Source organism: Chanos chanos, chromosome 3, assembly GCF_902362185.1.
Source record: "Chanos chanos chromosome 3, fChaCha1.1, whole genome shotgun sequence".
NCBI classification, from domain to species: Eukaryota; Metazoa; Chordata; class Actinopteri; order Gonorynchiformes; family Chanidae; genus Chanos; species Chanos chanos.
The window spans coordinates 31,548,937-31,568,280 of NC_044497.1; the positions used below are offsets into that span (position 1 = coordinate 31,548,937).

The 19,344-nt window shown below is 40.1% G+C and overlaps 1 protein-coding gene across 2 annotated transcripts in view; it reads left to right on the top strand.

The window, feature by feature from the left end:
* The first annotated feature begins 3,026 nt into the window (after positions 1-3,026).
* Positions 3,027-19,344, top strand: part of ephb2a (eph receptor B2a) — a 32,908-nt gene continuing 16,590 nt past the window's right edge. For both annotated transcript variants that reach the window (XM_030769807.1, XM_030769808.1), the window contains exons 1-3: positions 3,027-3,126; positions 11,828-11,892; positions 12,191-12,875. In XM_030769807.1, coding sequence (XP_030625667.1) covers positions 3,027-3,126; positions 11,828-11,892; positions 12,191-12,875 — 850 coding nt within the window. The remainder of the gene's footprint in view (positions 3,127-11,827; positions 11,893-12,190; positions 12,876-19,344) is intronic.

Consider the following 19,344-nt stretch of genomic DNA (forward strand, 5'->3'; position numbering starts at 1 on the left):
CACTGTGTGTTATTATCAAAGGCGTTGAAATGGCAGGGTGGACGGGGTGTCATGTTTATCTACATCCCCAGTGGGAACATTTTTGATCATCTGATTTTTGTATGGGAAGGACAAGGGTGCTGCCAGATTCTTTTGGGTTGTTTTTGTGTGCAACTGTGACAAATGAAAAGTGTACAGTGGGTACTTTACAGTTTTAAACCAACCCTCCAGTAACCAAACAAAACTAACAAGATCTGGAAATTCCTACTTCAATATCCTGAAAAAGACAAAAACACGTTGTTATGCTTGTTATAATGTATACATAATTTTTCAAGTACATTTTAAGCTTGTTAATGTTTCAGTGTTGTAGGCTGTATGAGGCAAATTTGGCAAATGTTCAAGAGATTTCTCTCTGAAATGACTTTAGCTGAATCGTCTGAAAACACGTTGTTCTTCCAAGCTGTAACAGTTTAATCTGTATCACTGTCATAGCATGACTCAACAGTAGGACATGGACAACCCACAGGCTCATGGCTGACAGGGCTTTGCCATCCTCCAGTACACCTTCATATTCACTGACATGGAAATGAAAGGGTTAAAATACTCCACCATGTGCTTCAGCCCATTCGCTCTCTAAACTGGCAGTCCACTGGGTGTGAAAACCTTGTTGCTTGAGTGCCAAAAGGCATCGTTTATTTTGTGAGAATCATTTCACCTGCTGTTCTAAATACAGTATGTAGAAAACCTGTTACATCCTGATTACCAAGGATGTGAGATGACAGCATGTCCAAAACTAATGGGATTGAACAAAATTTATGTGCGCACACACAGACACAGACACACACACAGACACAGACAGACACAGACACACACGCGCACACACGCACACACACACACACACACACACACACACACGATTAATCATGCAGAATAATCAATATTTTCCCATATGTGTGAACATTATTACACTCACATATATATATTAATACAGAGATTAGTCAGTGCTATGAGCCACAGTAGAAACCAGTTTCATGGTTCAATTCATGACCCACAAGTCAAGACAGATTAGACCTGATTGGGTTGTTGGTGCCATATGTGACCTACAATCTGCGCTCTGCTTGCATTAGCAGACAGGAGGGTCGCCGATCTCCCTGGGCAAAGGTTTCCATGGGAACGACCCCTGGATCCTCTAGTCTGCCGTTTTGCAGTCCTCACTCATCTTGAGGCTGAATTATCCTAGATTCCTTTATGTCAGTTCCATATTCTTCTGCTCTATTTCCTCTCTCTCTCTCTCTCTCTCTCTCTCTCTCTCTCTCTCTCCCCACTTTTCCCTTGGTCCCCCTCCTCCTCTTGCTCACAGCTCTACTGCATACTGCATGGATATTTTTGAGCAGATCTTTGTATTCTTGCTCCACTTTTACAATGAGTCATCATCATTTTTTTTTCTCGTTAATTCCATCCGAACTGTTGTCGCATTAAAGTTATGTAAAGTGCAGAGCCAAACCTGCTTTAAAATGATAATGTTTATTCTAATGGTAAAGTCTGTAAAGCGTGTTTTTTTTTCTTATTTAAAAAAGTGTCATTTTTAATGCTAATGCATTTTGTTTTTGCTAAATGTCATTTGGAGCCAGACCAACTTTTAAAAATATCTTGATTATGAATTCTTTCCACGCTTGATTTCAGATTTGTAGCCTGATTTTTTCTGTCTGTTCCCTCTTTCCCCCCTTTTCTTTTTCTTTTTACACTCCGGTGTGTGAATAAACTGCTGTTTCTGAAAGGAAACAATCAGACAACGAAACTGAACTGAAAATGAATGTGTTGCTGGCTTCTTGACATTACAATTACGGCTTGTTGATGGAATTCATTTAAGTATCAGAAAGTCTGGGGGGAGGTGCAGGGTCGTGTGGATATTTTCGCGTTAAGGTCAGGGATCATGTGTGCAGTTGTGAAAAAAACAGGCCACTTCACGTCCCCACTTGAGCTCCTCTGGTGGTCTGTCAGAGACTCAATAATCCTCAAAATGAAGAGATTAGGAAGGAACGAATTATGGGTTATTCAGAGAGATTTATTTCAAATGGTGATTTGATAGATCGTCAAATGCAACCCAAGCTATTAGCAGACCCCTCCCCCACTCACTCTAACTTTCCTCTTCAAACTCAAGATGGCACTGTTGATGCAACCACATAACTACATTTGGCTAGAGTGAGCTGCATTTCACTGATCAGGGATGTGATTGAAATTTGAATTAATCTGTGGAGCCTTTGAGTCCAACAGGTGCTGCTAATTCAGTTTGTTACCAAATACATTAATTGTTAGTCATTCTTCATGTCAAGGGAGGAACTGGTTGAAAAAATGATGTGGCTTTCATTTCAACTTGAGATAAACATTTTGCTGAAAAAAAAAACCTTAAACTTTCCAATGACAGTCATATTTTTAGACAGCTTGTTTATTGAAAAAATGTGATCAGAGACCTGAACTGTACACATAAATATTTTGAATGAGGTTTCTCTCTACATTATTTTTCATATTACATTGTACACACTGACATTTAGAAGATTCCTTAGATGAATGAACACAATTCTCATATTTCTTTAAACATATCTAAACCAGAACCCCCCCCCCCCCCCCCAAAAAAAAAGCTACTGTACAAAAAAATATGAAAGGCATTTGTTAGTGGTTTGAGCAAAAAATTACCAACAACGATGATGATGATGATGATGATGATGCTGATGATGATGATGATGATGATGATGATTCTTCTTCTTCTTCTTCTTCTCCTTCTTCTTCTTCTTCTTCTTATTTATTGGTTGGCTTAAATCGATTGGTTCCTATTTATGATTATGAATTGAATTCCATTCCCAGCATTAATTTGACTTGAGTATTCTGTCTATCAGGCTTGCAGAACAACACACTACCCGCCCCCCATGTCTGATGCCTTTGGTTTCGCCCAAACTTGGCGTAGTTGTGTGTTCTTCCAACCAAACGTGGCTTTTTCGATTGGTTGTGAGGACAGTGCACACACAGATGGCTAACTGGACCAGTTTTATATGAATGTCCTGGATGCTTTTACTCAAATGCCAAGATATTTGTCAGTTATGGATATTATACGTTTATTATGGATAATACCAACTGTATGTGCAGTCGAAGGTAAGAGAGCGAGTGTTTCTGTCAGAGCGCATGGTCTGAAATGTCTATGTGACTTGAACTTTCACGTAACGATATCATTTTTAATTCAGAAAAACACATCTTCCTCACCGCTCTTAGGTGTTTTTTCCGTTTTCTATTTGCTTAGATAAGACTTCACTGTGTGATAATAAAACAGGTTCTGGTTATTGTTAGTGTAGTGTGTTCTCACTGGAGCGCATTTGGGGCAGGTGCATTTCTGGTGTGGTACTGACTATTTTCGTAGTGTACCAGCCCATGTTTTCTGGCGACGTCGTTGTGTCTAAAGGTTTCACATGGACACACTATTCTTAAAGCGGAAAGTTACGGTTTCTCTTTACTTCGTTTAATTTAATCTATAATATGTCTAAAAGGATGTCCAAAAATAAGCATTCTGTACGAGATCTCTGTGTGTCTGTCCAAAAGAATTTCTTAATAATGGTAACATATTCTTTTAAATCAAAATTCAGCCTACTTCTCCGATTATTTTTTTCCCAACAAGTAGGGGAGTAGGCCAGTGCCATTCGTTTTGTTAAAATTCGGCAGTCTATCAAAATCCGCATTTGAACGTCGTCTGTACTGTCTATTGTCACCAGCTCCTGACTGAGCATCTCCAGTTTCTCTCCATCACCTGAGTCCCACCACCACAGTGGAGCGAAAGCATGCGCCATAATTATGTGAATCACAGCCTATGTATATATACATATTTTCTTATATATATGTGTGTGTGTGTGTATATACACGCAGACACATGGAATCAGGTACAATAATATAATAATCATGAAAAAGTATGATCAGAGATTCTATATTTGTGTATGTGTACAAATTACCACCTGCAAATTGAAGTGAATAAAGAAATGCATAGAATAGCGATCAATCCAGTACTGAACAAAGAGCAACATATGGTTAAAAGAAAACAAATTTTTAAAAAATAACATATACAGGCATAAAGTAGTCTCATGAACAGTTGGGGGGAAAATAATGAACCTGCAAAGGAGCTGGTTTGAGAGGGGGGGGGGGGGGGGGGGGGGGGGGGGGGGGGGGGTTCCAATAACAAAATCAACAATCAGTCAAAATATAATGCCAGAAGAGCAGATAAAGGGCAGGCTAAATGAGAGAGGTGTACCTGTTGCATGGTTTTGCCTGTGGCAGAGGAGTGCAATGAGCTGTTAGATTCTGTCCACTGCTCTGTGGTCTCTTATGCTGTAAACCCACTCCCTTCTTTACTGCTGCTGTTATTTAGAATAATTTACCATGATATAAACTCACAGTGATTTAGAGTTCTCAGTTTCACCTGGGGTCAACTGCTTCTCCTCAATGTAAGTTTGCTATTTCAGCGTTTAATGCTCTCTAATTTTGGTAAGAGGTGCTCTGTTCATGCAATAGGCTTGGTAGGAGTGCAGCCTTGGTTTGGAGGGAGATCAAGCCCCTCTGTTTGTTTGGCCTTTTTGGTGGATTTTGGGAGTTTAGTGCAAAAGCTACTTATTCTGTGCTTTTTCATCACTGTGCGGAATGTTTAATAGTCAAATCTAAGCCGTCAATTGAATTAATCTGATTACTGATCTGGAAGCGACTTTATAATGTGTTTGTTTTCAGCTTTTCCCGTGTGGAAATCAGAGGTTTTACTCAACAAGTAAATGTAATTTATGTCATCCTGCTGAAAGGTTATTATCTGACTGCCCCAGGATTAAGGCGGTCATGTTTTCTTTTTAGAGTTTACATCTTTGGCTCTCAAAATGCAATAGTGTAGGCCTATATCAACCCCAAACTCCAAAACTACGTGGAATCTCGTTCCAAACAGATGTCTGAGGTCCACGTATGCGCTTATGAATGAATTCTGTTATGTTATTGCTTAAAATCATTGAGAGTAAAAACCTTTCAATTTGTCTTTCTTTTTTTTCAATTTAAAATGAGACAACAATCTTTTGTAGAGCAGACAGAACCTGAGTGACAGTTTCGTGATCATGTGACATCTAGGAGTGCTGGGTCCATGTGACGTCTGTCGGAGCTCTCTAGCTGATGCTCTTTCCTGTCCCTCTATATTAGGAGTTGGACCTCCCCCTGGCTCCACTGACATCTTTCTAGACCTTTATGTAAGCAGGGCAAACCTGACCGATTTCAGTCATGTCACAAGCCATTGGCTCAGCCGGGCCTGGCTCGTCGGAACAGACATGCACTGGATGACCTGTACTTCTCCCATGATTCGGTGTCTACGGTTTGGCTCAGCACGACAGCAAAACGTGATAAAAGCCAAAGCAAATATTTTATATTGACTACGCAACATCAGAGCTGGCATTGTCTTCCTTTATCAAGGGAGTCTGCCTCAGTATGATAGATGATTTATAATGGTTTTTTTAAATAATGCTCTGTGGTGTAGAATGGCAAATAACAAACAGAAATTAAATATATATACACACTATCTGAATTGCTTTCATTGTCAAGAGAGCTTGTCTCCATACAATGATGATTTTCATGATTATTTTGTAAACATCTTTGTGCTGTAGAATGGAAAATAACAAAAATGAAATATTTATGAAATAGTCTATTTTATTCTGTTTGCTGCAGATTAATGGTTCATTTTGAGAGAAATTGGCATACACACTAGGGAGGATGGAGGAACTGATTTAAAAATGAAATGTTAAATCAGTAGACAAAATCATCTTTTATTATTGTGTTGTATGGTTTAAAGAATCCATTGGAACTCAGACTGAGTCACCCATTGCTTGTTGCACGTTTTAAGCTCATAGAAACAATAGAGACACATGCCTAAGGTAAAGTTGCTAAATGTAATGAGTTTATTTTTCTATGTGATACAGATTAGATTCAGACACAACTGTGTCACTGACCCAATTTTTTTTCCATTGAGAGTTTTACAAAGAAATGTAGAGGTCCCAGAGCTAAAGGTTTGGTATTTAGAGTGATTAAAAATCAATTGAGGAGTTAATTTGCTCGTGTGGCCTGAAGCTGCTAATCTACTTTGAAATCCATTGAGGCAGATACTATTTACAAATGGATATTTAGTAAGCCATCATAATAATCTGAATTTTTATTTAATGTTGTTATTTTGAAACAAGATCCTAAAATTTTTCCACAAAATACTGTATATGCAGGTTTAGGTATGTCTGTGCTTCATTAGGATTTTTGCTATCTCCCTGGGTTTTTAACCTTTAGTGGAAAATTGCCCTCATCTAAAAGTGCATTTTTCTGAAGTTTCCGATTTTTTTTCTTTTTGCTTTTTTAAAATATAGATTTTTTAGTGTTTTGCCAATATTCCATAACCGTCATGTCCTCAATAAGAAACGGTCAATACTTGTCAAATTCGTGATCAGTATATTGTGGGACAGTGTTCAGCTTTCGTTGGGGAGTCATAAAGTGAATTAATAGGGCACCCAGCCACCATGAGCTGCCAGGACGGTTTCAGTCTGCTTCGGAAATTATTCTGCAAGGGACTGTACTTTATTTGATGGATGCAATATCACTCTTCCAAATTCCATATTTTGTGGTTTTGAAGACGGTTATTGAAAGTCTTATGAAACACTCCAATCTCCTCCATGAGTGTTAATTTGGTTTGAGATGTAATGATTATCATGGATCATGGTTTTCATGATCATCAAACTATTTAGTGACCCCTTATGAACTGTGGATGTAGTGTTAACTTAAGGATAGACATGTTTCCCCAAAGAACAGTGGCAATCTTTCAGAATGACATTGTATTACCTTACCATTTACTTCTCCTTCAAAAGGGTTAGGTGGAATTAGCTCGTTTATCATCTAAGAAATGACTTTTTTTTTCCAAACAAAAAGACATTGTTGAAAAATGCTGAAATTCAGTTCCTATTATGCATTAAAAGTACATAAAGGACTCAAATTTTGTGCTAGTGTCTCTTTTTTGGTAGTGGAACTAAGCAATGCCAGGTAAATGCACCACTCCATTACAGAGTCACCAGAGGTCTCCACCATGGGTGTCAATCATACAGTCCTGTCATAGCCCTGGAGGTTTCCTATGGTGTTTACCCACATGATCACCCCACATGCACCCATCCATTTGTTTAGAACAAGGCAAAGGTGAGCTGATCATGTAATGACTCCCCCCCTTTTTTTCCGCCAGACAACAGCCGGCATTCTTCGCACCCCTGTACTTTTAAATATGCATTTTTTTTTAATTACTGTAAGACGTAACCCAACCATAGTTTCCTCCTCTGTGAAGTTCTCAATACACTGCTTTAAAGATGGTCATGGTCAAGAAGTGTGTATATTTGATTACAGTTTACTCTTTTTGATGTATTTCGTTCAGATTACTATGCCAACATCGCCATAGCCACTGTTCTGCATGAAGCATCAGAAAGTTGAACAGACTGAGCCCCTGTCAAATGTGCCTAAGCAATCATTTCTCTCTCAGTTAGTCTTCCTGCAGCCATGGTAGCCAAAATAATGACTGAGCCTACCATCTGCATCCCTCACTGACGCAAGTGTTTTCTTTATTTTGGCCATTGCCTATGCATCTCCGTTATCCCATAGTCAGATTTTAATACATTATTATTACAAAAAACATAAGCCATTGGTCAAGCGTTTTTGATATGCTTTCTGTTATCTCAGAATTTCTCATCATCATATTGCAGTTGAGTCTACTATTTCTGAAATTAACCTTCCCCGGCTTTCATTAAGAGGGCATAATATGGGCATAGCTGCTAAATATTATATTTTTAAACGACAAGCTTATGAATTTATGATGGCCGCAGTAGTATGTGCATTTTGAAGTATGCAAAGAATTTGCTGTGATATTTTTGAATCAGTCATGTGTCAGCGATGGTCTGACCTGATTTCCCACTTATTGGAAAGCACACAGGCCCGCTGTGGAAAAAACAGTGCTTGGGACATTGCAGGTTGTATCCTTCTGGCGTATCATGTACAATTCACAGTGGACACCCTGAGCTTTGAAAGATGAGGAAAACACAGGCCATGTAAGCCTCTGCTGCTTTACTGCCTGTACACCCAGCGTAACAGTGATGTCTTAAAACAGTTCTTTATTGTTCTCTGTTTGGGTTAGTGCTAACCCCTTATCTCTGAGGATCATGCTGATCTGTAATAGGGTGCAGTGAGTGAGTGAGCACATATTCTTTGAGCAAGTAGAGCCTGGGAGACTTGTCCTGGGTGACTGATCCAGCCCATGCCTCATATTGCCATGGAAACAAAAGTTCTAGATTGGGAGCTGAGGGGATTAGTGATAGAACTGTGAACTAGAAGGGAGCTGCTCCACTGACCCCTAACTCAAAACTCTCAACTGTGCCTGTGCAAGCCTAGAAGTGATAACCATAATCTTAGTTTCACCTGAAATTTTGTATCAGGAGAGTTTAATGGTCAGATATATGCTTATCTTTTTTTTTTTTTGGATTCCATTGTTAGTTTCCAAGAGAATGGTGGTTATCAGTACATTCAAAATGAGCTCCATCTGTGAACCAAGTCAAAGCATTCAAATTGCACGGGCTACAGTGAAAATGTAGCCATACTTACCATGTTAGCTTGGACTTACGGACTTGAACCTGTAAGCTGCTGCAGTGTTTTATCAATAGTATTACAGTTTGTTCTGGATTCACACGAATAACTGTTTTTATTAATGGGCTTTTCTGAGGTAAATGACCTGTCATGCTTCTCTGAAATCAGTTGTTTGTGCCTAGCAATATGGATCCATAGGAGCTTTGCTCTCTGAACATATTGTGTGTGCCCTGGCAGTCGGCTGAATGCTTTAGCATCCCACACACACATAAGAGATGTGGAATGTGAGTGACAGAACTAGAGCACAGAGGATCAATGTGCTCTGTCCCCTCTCTGAATGAGGAGCGAATTTTCAAACAGACCAAAACATAAAGCACAGGTCATTACAGTACACAGAGCAAATTGATCTCTCTTCCACTCAGATCCATTACATGAAGTGAACTGGTATCTAATGCTTGCAGTGAGACATGCTGCCAAGTGATGTGCCAAGTGTTGCTTCTTTTGTCTGCGAACAGATATCATATTTAATCTTTATGGACAGACATGCATCTTACATTTCCTTGCAAAATAAAGGGAAATGGACCCAGATTTTTTTTATACAAAGTATTGCTATATTTGTGTGCGTGTGTGTAAGATTGTGTGTTTGTGTGTGTGTGCCGTATTTGTGCAGCATTGGCCTGAAACTATGGAAGGATGAAGAGTTTGTGAGGGGTTTCCTGCCAGAGCATGTCATGTTTGATCAAAGCTTACTGTGAATTAATTAGCTCCCCATGAATTATTCAGCATCTTTTTAGTGCTGTCTATGAGGTTTTCTATTGTCCCTCTTGGGAAAAACAGACAAAAAGCTAAACTCATCCTACTGGTATTCAAAGTTTCTTTTTTTAGCACAAATTCACAGTATCTGTGGGCCCACATATACTGATATGTTTCTGCTTTTTTCTCTGGTCTCTGGCCGATTCACACTGTTTCATTGGTTCAAAGCTTTAGAACTGTTTCAGCTGTTTCATTGTGCCATTAGGTTGTTTTAATTTACATTTCTCAAAATGCTCTTTAGGGATTCAGAATAACATTTTAGAAACCTAGATGAAAATTGAAGATTTGTAAATATCTGTTTATGACAACAGAAAATAGACAGCAGTAAATTGATCCCTCTCTCCTTCTTTTTTTTTTTTTTTTAACGTATTGTGGATGTTATGCTTTGTGAAATTTGTACCACTGTTTACTTCTTCGTTGCACTACGTAAAGCAGCAAGTCTCGCTGTCATATAAATTAGACGCACAAACACATTTAAAAAAATATATATATCCAAATATCTGCCTTGAGGCAGATCGCAACAAACAAAGTGGGGGAAAAAAAGTGCCCAAAACAAAAACAGAACTGTCATGTGGGTGGACTCTTTGTGTTTTTATGCGTAGAGTGCTTTGTCAGTAGATCTGTTTAGACATAGTGGAAACTGACCCCAGTAAATAACACTGTTTTCAGAACACCCGACTTCACCTCCCTGCAGCACTTGGACTTTACCGCTCTTGCAGCATTAGCTTGCTATGGGATCTGATGCACAAACAGGGTAATGAAATGAATAAATAAAAAATGTGGGACTGAAAGTTGTGTCTTGGCACGCTGACCTAAAATCCAATGAAGACTAGCCACGTTTCCCCTGGGATTAATCCAGCGTGGCGCGCAGAGCGTTGCACAGCCTGTAAGGATTATATGTGCAGGACTTGGGCTCTCGCTGCCCTACTTTTCATTAAAATATTGAGAGAGAGTGAGAGAGTGAGTGAGCGGGGGAGAGAGAGAGAGAGAGAGAGAGAGAGAGAGAGAGAGAGAGAGAGAGAGAGCTTTTCTACTATTGTAGGAATGCATCGACAGATGGAGTGGGGGGTTGTTTTAACAGTGAACTGTAAAAAAGAAAAAAAAAATACGAAACTTAAATTTACAAATCTACTGGCTGTAACGTTGAATTTATAGTACATTACTGGTTATGGGGTTACCATCAATTTACTGTAATTTTTACCATACTTATTTTGATGATCACTATTTTCTTGTAGCTCATACAGAAAGAAATATTTCAGTTTCCTCCCCGAGTACAGATATTTGCAATTTTCTTCTTTTGCAATGCCTCATTTGATCAGACTTCATGCAATCGATTGAATAAATATTTAGTTTGTGTGTCCCTGCATAATTCTGTAACTCACAAAGGATTAGTGTTAAGATATCTGCGTGTAGTTCCATGACACACACAGCCACGAATACCACATCACATATACTCATTTTTCTGAATCCCAAACACAGCAGTGTTGGTGTTGCCTGAGAAGAACAGCTTAGGTCGTCCCTGTGCTGCAGAAGCTGTTGAAATATGAATGAAACACTTTAGGGCTGAGGCTCTATCGAGCTGGTATTTAACAAGACTCTCAGGATCGTGTGTCAGAGGGACTGGCTTCCTTCTCCAGGAGCCATTCTTTAACTCACCAAGCCTGGATTCCTAAATGCCTTGGGCATTTGGACAGTCCTCTGTCACACACAGGACATTTACATTCTGCTGGAGTCTGTGGTCCATATGCCATGGCATTTCTCCCTATGTGACCATCACTGAGAACACCTCACTGATCTTCTCATTGGGCATCTGCATCGCAGCTACAGCCTGATGATTTAGTTGTGAAATGTTTGTTAATTCATTCCATGAACTGCTTTTGTTAAACAATTTAATTCTCTTTTCCTGGAGATGGGGTTTACTGTAGCTGTAGGTATGTTAGATACTGGCATACAGTCAGTATTTCTTTGACCCATGTAGCCTTGTCCTTTCCTCTAAATCACCCTGTTGAGACTCTTGGTAGATTCCAATTTCCACCAACTCTGCAAATACACAGCAGGACTTTGATATAACTAACTAAATAATTGAGAATGCATCAGATGACAGAACTCTTTTAGGTTTTGTCCCGCTTGCTGTAAAGGAAAGGAGTACCCAGCATGCCCTGTCCCTAAGCAGTTGTAAATTACAGAGAATTGATGACCCTTCACTTAAAGTTAATGTCACCTCTCATCTGATGATGAGCATGTGTAGTAGCATATTAACACTATGTTAACAATGCTTTGTGTGTTAAGGCATGCAGAGATATTGAATCTGTTGTACTACAGAGTGGTGACGTAACTTAGTGATTTGCTAACTCCTTCTCTGTCTCACATTTCTTCACAGAAGTTTTAATGGACTCTACAACAGCAACAGCAGAGCTGGGCTGGACAATATATCCATCATTAGGGGTGAGGTTTTAAAAAACAGCCGACAATAATTGTCCCAGTGCATTATAATTCACGATCACAGCACAGTTATTGATGTGCACTGTTTAAAGCGGATTTGGAAATATGACCGACCATATTTAATGGAATTGTCACAAGTTCACTCACCTGATATTTATTTTTAGTTTTTAGTACCCATTGCTACGGTTCTGATATACCTCTCCTTTTTAAATCAGTGAAATCAGAATTAACCATCTAGTAGTTTGTAGTACATGTTCAGCTGGGAATCTGACTCATTTACCTGTGCTTTTGTGTTTTGCAGTGGGAGGAGGTGAGTGGCTATGATGAAAACATGAATACCATTCGCACGTACCAGGTGTGCAACGTCTTCGACGCCAACCAAAACAACTGGGTGCGCACTAAGTACATCCGGCGACGTGGGGCCCAACGCATCCACGTGGAGATGAAGTTCTCCGTGCGGGACTGCAGCAGTATCCCCAATGTGCCAGGTTCCTGCAAAGAGACCTTTAACCTGTATTACTATGAGTCTGACCATGACACCGCCACCAAAGTGTCCCCAGCGTGGATGGAGAATCCCTGGATTAAGGTGGACACAATCGCTGCTGATGAGAGTTTCTCACAGGTAGACCTGGGTGGAAGAGTGATGAAGATCAACACTGAGGTGCGCAGCTTTGGCCCTGTGTCTCGTAATGGCTTCTACCTGGCCTTTCAGGATTATGGAGGCTGCATGTCTCTCATCGCCGTGAAAGTCTTCTATCGCAAGTGTCCCCGCATTATCCGCAATGGAGCGATCTTCCAAGAAACCTTATCCGGAGCAGAGAGCACCTCGCTTGTGGCGGCGAGGGGTACGTGCATACCCAACGCAGAGGAGGTGGACGTGCCCATCAAGCTCTACTGTAATGGTGATGGAGAATGGTTGGTGCCCATTGGGCGCTGTATGTGCAAGGCAGGATATGAGGCGGTGGAGAACGGGACCATCTGTAGAGGTGAGACTGGCAGATTATACCAATTTTTTTTTTTTTTACATTTCTTCTCTGCCGTCAGAAGTGTTGGCTTTATTTTTAGAATATGCTAAAGATGTCCTGTTAACATTCAAAAGCATTGTTTTTGTTGAGCAGTTCTAAGGAAAATACAACTGGCTATCTCACCGTCACTGTCACATAAAAAGCATAATAATGTACGTTTTGATGATGAGCCGTGTTTTAATGTCAGTACCTCTACAGTGGGACACTAATGCAAGTGTGATATGGATATATAATATAAAAAATATTATTTGCTTGGCTAATGAAGGAAAAAGGACACCATGTTCTCCCATAGTGAACATAAAATGTGTCACAGTCATAAGTGACATCAGCCCTGCAGTTTCTAAGCCTTCACCGCCTTTCTCGCTCTGTCTCTTTGATTTTTTGATGGGATCCAGAGGAAAGCCAGTGGTAGGCAGGCATCTGACCATTGCCAGATATATGTCTGCCTCTATCCGTAATATTCACATTATGTCATATTATATTTCACTGAGACGCCGCTGAAATCCAAACATTAATACATGGCTGGGTATTGTTCCGTCTGACTGGATGATAGTGCAGTAACAGTAAAAATTCTACAGTCCGTCGTAACACAAGCTAGATAGGTTAGATGAATAGAGGGACTGGAGAGGTGGCTTTTTTTTTCAACACTAGGAGGATCTGATTACATTCATTGAGAGCACGGTTGCTTTGAGGAAATGATTTTGGCAGTGTTCTCCTGGGCACTGTTGACAGAATATAAATTACTAATGTCTTCCCATCTGGAGCAGCTGATGGATGAAAATCAGCAATATCCTCGGCGAACATGCGGCAGATTGTCTCTTTTATTTCCCTCCGGTGTTAATCCCCCACGCTGCCACTGCTTTAATGACACTACTAATTGACTAATTTGGAGTGTGGAGGGGAGCAACGTGGATGGTTAGACACGGTCCTCCCTGTCGACTGGATTGAAATATCAAGCACAACTAATGAATCCCCTAGTGGTTGTTTCTTCCAAGATTATAGACAAAAGGATTTGAAAGATCCATTTTTCTGGCAATCAAGGAATACATCAACGGTCGTACCATTAAGAAGTAATAGTATCTTTATGTTTCAGTGGACTGTGGGGACATTGATTTAACCATTTTACTCCACTCCATCACACAGTTTTTATTTTAGTGAGTTAGTGGGATAATGGCCATTTTATTTTATTCATTGTATGGTCAGCATTACTGAGCCCTGCAGGGAATGACTTCTCCCCACTGCATGCCTACATACCCCTTCAGTCTCTATATTTAGCAGATAGATACATTAATAACCATGATTCTTTAATTATAGAAGCCAAGCACGACAGCATCTGTTTCTCATGTCATTTGAAAGGACTGATAAGGATTTGCCTGCCTCTCTTCTTAGAAAGACAGCAAAGATTCTCTCACACCTCCACACACTCAAGCACTTACTGCAGTAGCTCTAATTCATCTAATCCCTTTCACCTCTCCCTCTTTTCAGTCACAAACTGATCTGCGTCATATATGTAAACCAGCCTGACTGTCATGTAATGTTGTGTACTGATTAATAGGACACATTATTGACCTGGTGGTTTGTATTATGCATTTATTGTACTGTCAGCGGTATTATTGGTGAGATAATGATATCTTGCAAAGATAATAGGCACATGAAAAAAACTGACATAATGTCCCACATATGAATCACATGGCTGGTGTTCAAAGTCAGTCTAAAGTGTGCAGCCAAGCCTGTATTGGCTATTACGAATAATGCTTATTAATCCTAATGCTTATCCATGTGAGTGTACCATCTCAAGAGAGCTGCGATGCACAATTGTTTCTAACTGTGTTCATTGTTCTTTGATTAGACCTTGAAGTTTTAGTATAAATCTGAAGCTCTGAGATGAAAGTTTTCAGTGCCTGTTAAACTTCTTTCATTGAGATAAATCTTTGTGCCTGAACCCTGGCTGCAGTCATCTGTCTCATGTGGTTGCTATATCCCCACTCAAGCATTCCTGATTTTCCCAGTCACAAGCTTGATGACTATTTGACTGTATGAAACCAGGTGATGAGAGCCTTAATAGAATAAAGATGCGAAAGGCCCCAAGTAATCAGAGCAACGGTTTGGGGAACTGGGGTATTGTTCACATCTGAAAAATTTGGAATAGACGTGGTGTTTGAATAAATCTGAAATCGCTGGTTTGGGCATTCCAAAGAAGGTGTGATGTATTTTCTTTATTCTCTTTGTAGAAAAAAAAGGTTAAGTTGCTGTGCTGCTGAGTTCTAGACAGTGTAGACAGGTAGACATGTGGCAAAGTCAACTCCAAGTTTCAGGAAAAGGCCCAGCTGTTCCCAGCTAACACGTCCTGAATAGACATAGTGTTGAGTCGGTCTGAAATAGCTGGATTATGCATTTCCAGAGGAGCTGTGATACATTTCCGTGTTTTTTTTTCTTTTCATTTACAGAGACTGCTGTGGGTAGGTTCAGTAGCTGCATTGCTCCGTCCTAAACAGTGTAGACAGGAGCACATATGGCAAAGTCAGTTCAAACTCTATTGTTCAAAAGGGTCTCAGTGCTTGTTCCAATGGATACATGATCAGGGTAATGTGTTGGCAGGTACATAAGGCATTGCTGTCCGCCCTGGGTTGGACGTTATAGAAGGAGAGTGTTGATGTGGGTTCATTAAATCTCCGTCAGTTCCGCATAAGCCAATGATCACATAGTTTCCAATGCTGCGTATGCTGATCTAGTCAGGCAAAGTTTAACCTTAAGCGACAGGGCTTTGTATCTTCCTTAGCTGAGCAGTGTAAATGTGCAGTGGGATGCGATTGCACTCTCATAGTTGTGGCAATGTTTATTGTCTCCATAATTTATATAAATGAGAATGGCGGTTAAACATCAGTAGTTTGGCAGCATATGAATGGAATACTCTTGCTGTGGTAGATTGAACTCTAATCCCTGTCTGGTATTTGTAGTGAATCTCAGGTAGATACTGTACATACTCTGTGATCTTCACTGATGAGGACTTATAAGGTTTATCCCTGCTCATATCATAGTGGTGATATCATCTGCAGATTGTGTGGTCTGGAAAGGCCCAGGATAAACACTTTTATTCAATGTGGCAGCAAGTGGAGCACTGGAGCCAAGTCTCCATGACAAACATCATCAGGGACAGGGTAATAAGCTAATCTTCAGCAGATCACAGGAGAACTGCACTTACATAGGCTGTTCCTTCTCATGCTTTTGGATGTAAGATCGTTTCACTTAGGGGGTGAGTGAAAAGAATGTGAGTGAGCGCAGAGATTTTGTTGTTGTCTCTTATCGGCTTACTAAGGGCAAAAGAATGGACCCGAACAAAAACAGCGTTAAAGTAAAAATGAACTGAGAGCTCTGTGGACAGACAAGCTCAGTGTAAATGCCTTCTTATTCCTGAGAATTTAAGAGATGATGAGAGAAACACCGTGTTTGCATGTTTTTTTGTTGACGGTCTTATACAGCGTTTATACATTTTTTTTTGCAAAATGAAGGGGCTGAACACATAGCCTAGCTGGGCAGCTGACTGCACCATTTTAATGAGTGTTGACACAGGAGACACTCAGATCAAACTGGTGTTTCCTAACCTTTGTTTCTGAATAACAAATCAGTCAACATTTATTAGATAAAAAGGGAAAGTTTACCTCTTTTGACATATGTGCTAAACATACCCTTAGGCCACCTTGGTATTTGTTGGTGGGTACATCAGACAATTGTTCAATCCAATGGTATTTTAATTTTTTTTTTCTGCCAAATTGCTCATTTTCCAAAACAAATTAAAAAGCACTAGATTGATTTAGCTTGCAATCAATGGTGGCAGTTCTGTTGGACATGAATTTCTAAATAAACAACATGTTGTTGAATGTGAAAAGGTTTAAAAAAGGGCCTGGTGAGGGTCTTTAATAACATGAGTAATCAGGGCCAGCCTAGACATCCAGTGTCTGTTGACAACAATACGCATCCCTCTCAACGACGCAGTCACTGTCTATTCTGGGAATAGCCCGTGGTACCACTGTGTTGGCCCATTCCTGTCTTTTTCTTGATGCTCTCATTCGGTCATCCTGCAGTTGGATCAAATCTTCGGTGTACACCAACTCCAAGTTTGCATGACACTATAATTCCATCATTAAAGACAAAATTCTCTAAGGTAAATCTTAAATTGCTTACTTGTACTTAAAGGAATAATCGGGTTAGTTTAATTACAAGGATTTAATTGATTGCTTAGACTCGTATATCAAAACATCAGTGTAACATTAAACCTCACGTCTATTTTTGTCCTCACAAACACATTTACCTGCTATCAGAGTTTCAGTTGCATCTTGTAGTTTTACATTCTGATGCAGCTGAGCATGTTGTTTGATAGAGGGTTTTTTATACCAGTATGACTTGCTTTTTATTAGGAGTGCAAAGAGACAACCAAATCTCTGTTTTCATGCAGACCTTTGCGGAGTGCCTGAAGATGTTAAGGCTCTGATAAGTGCAAGGTCAAATTTTGACCCTTAAATAATATGGCTAATCATCTTCTGACAGGGGAACTTAATTTATTACCAAAAAAAAAAAAATGTTGTGGTGTTGGTTTTGTGTGCATATGTGATCTTGTGTGTCTGTGAAGAGTATCATTTGAAGTTTTATGATACCTACATTCACGGGTTTGGTAAAATAATTTGTCTGGAGAGCCTGGCTAGAGATGTGCTCTCTGGAGAGCTTGCACGCCAGAGGTTAATCTGGGCTGACTGGTGCCTGTCTAAACTGTAACTGGGGCTTTCCTCCCTTGGATAGGAAGCAGGTGTTCTGTTGTCATCGATGAGGAGCTCATTGATCAAAGGCTCTTTAGGAGTTCTCAACCTCATCCAGCAGACTCCAGCAGCCAGACAATGTCAAAGGACCAGCACCCCGTTAGTGTCTCACTTCCCCTCCGCTCTCCTTTTTCTCATCTGACGATGAAAGAAATCGGGCCTCAGAGCAAGACAAAAAGACAACTCAGAGAGGCTCTTTTGTTCCCTGTTACATCTGCCCTGAAATTGAATTTGAATCGTTCCTTCATGCACAACAGCGACAATTGTCTACACAAAGTTAAATCATGTTAATTATGCATATATTGCAGATCAAACCTGTTGTAACAGTTTCAGAACAACTGCTGTCACTTTAACTGTAGCTCGTTGACCCATATGGAGTTCCAAAAAAGTGATTTAAAAAGGTTTGCCCATCATTGCCTGTGCTCACATCCCAGTACACCTGTTCAAATGAGTGACACGAGTCTCAGGAGGAGGTCAGAGTGAAATGGGACACACTGAGGCCTCTGCCGCCTGATATTACAACAGCTGTGGAAGGCCTCTGCACACTGAAGGATCAGACCGATGGAGAGTGATGTTAAACATAAATTCAGCTGTGTGTTCTGCATCTGCACATATATTTTACACACACACACACACACACACACACACACAGACACACGCGCACACACACACACAGAGACACACACACAGATGTATCTATGTAAATTTTTTAGGTCTCTGTTTTTCACATGACAAATCCAAAAAGTCTGCGCTGTGCAGCTGACATGTGATAGTATTTGTGCAGTATGTGCATATGCAGTATGTGCATAGGAAACTGCTGTGGAAGGCTCGTATGGGTGAGTTCCCATTCTGTTTATGCTCACCCAGCATGACTGATTGTCATGAGCAGTGTTCATCATCTACATTAATACACAAAAAGAGTGCAAATGCATCCAGCACATGCGCGCACATGCCCTGACTGATACGCAACCTCTAACGTGTGCACACCTGCACGCATCTGAGAAAAAAAAAAAAAAAAGATTTTATTTAAAATGTACAGTGATTTCATCACACATGTGTGTTCTCCCTTGAGACACAACCTACAGATTTTCTTTCTCTTCTGAATACAGTACTCGCGTTAGGTGTTTCAGTATTGCAGTAAAACATTAACTGTATGTTGTTACACAGTGAATTCATTATCACTGTTAAAGACATTGGTTTTTTGTATTGCACTTTTCATATCAAACAGGAGTGCTTTCACTCACACAGTGAATAGGCTGTTGGAGCCATCTCATTTTTCCACACACAGCTGGATCTCTCTGTATATTAGAGGAACACCCCACGCTCCCTCATTCAAGATTAAAACATGTTACACAGTACACAAAGGATACTTACTGGAATTTTCCTCCCCCAACACAAAGAGGAACAAGAGAGCCCAATCAACTGCTGTATGTCATTAACCAACTTAACCTTAATAACCGCTGGACTGTGTGATTTTGTTTTGATTGTTGCAGTAAAGCCTTCGTTTGTTGTTTATGCTGACATGTTAATTTAGCCTCTCTTAGGTGATCTGGTTTTTCCATGTGATCTGGCCCTTTTACTCAAAGCTTTGATTAATGTTTTTCTGGCCTCTTATTGCA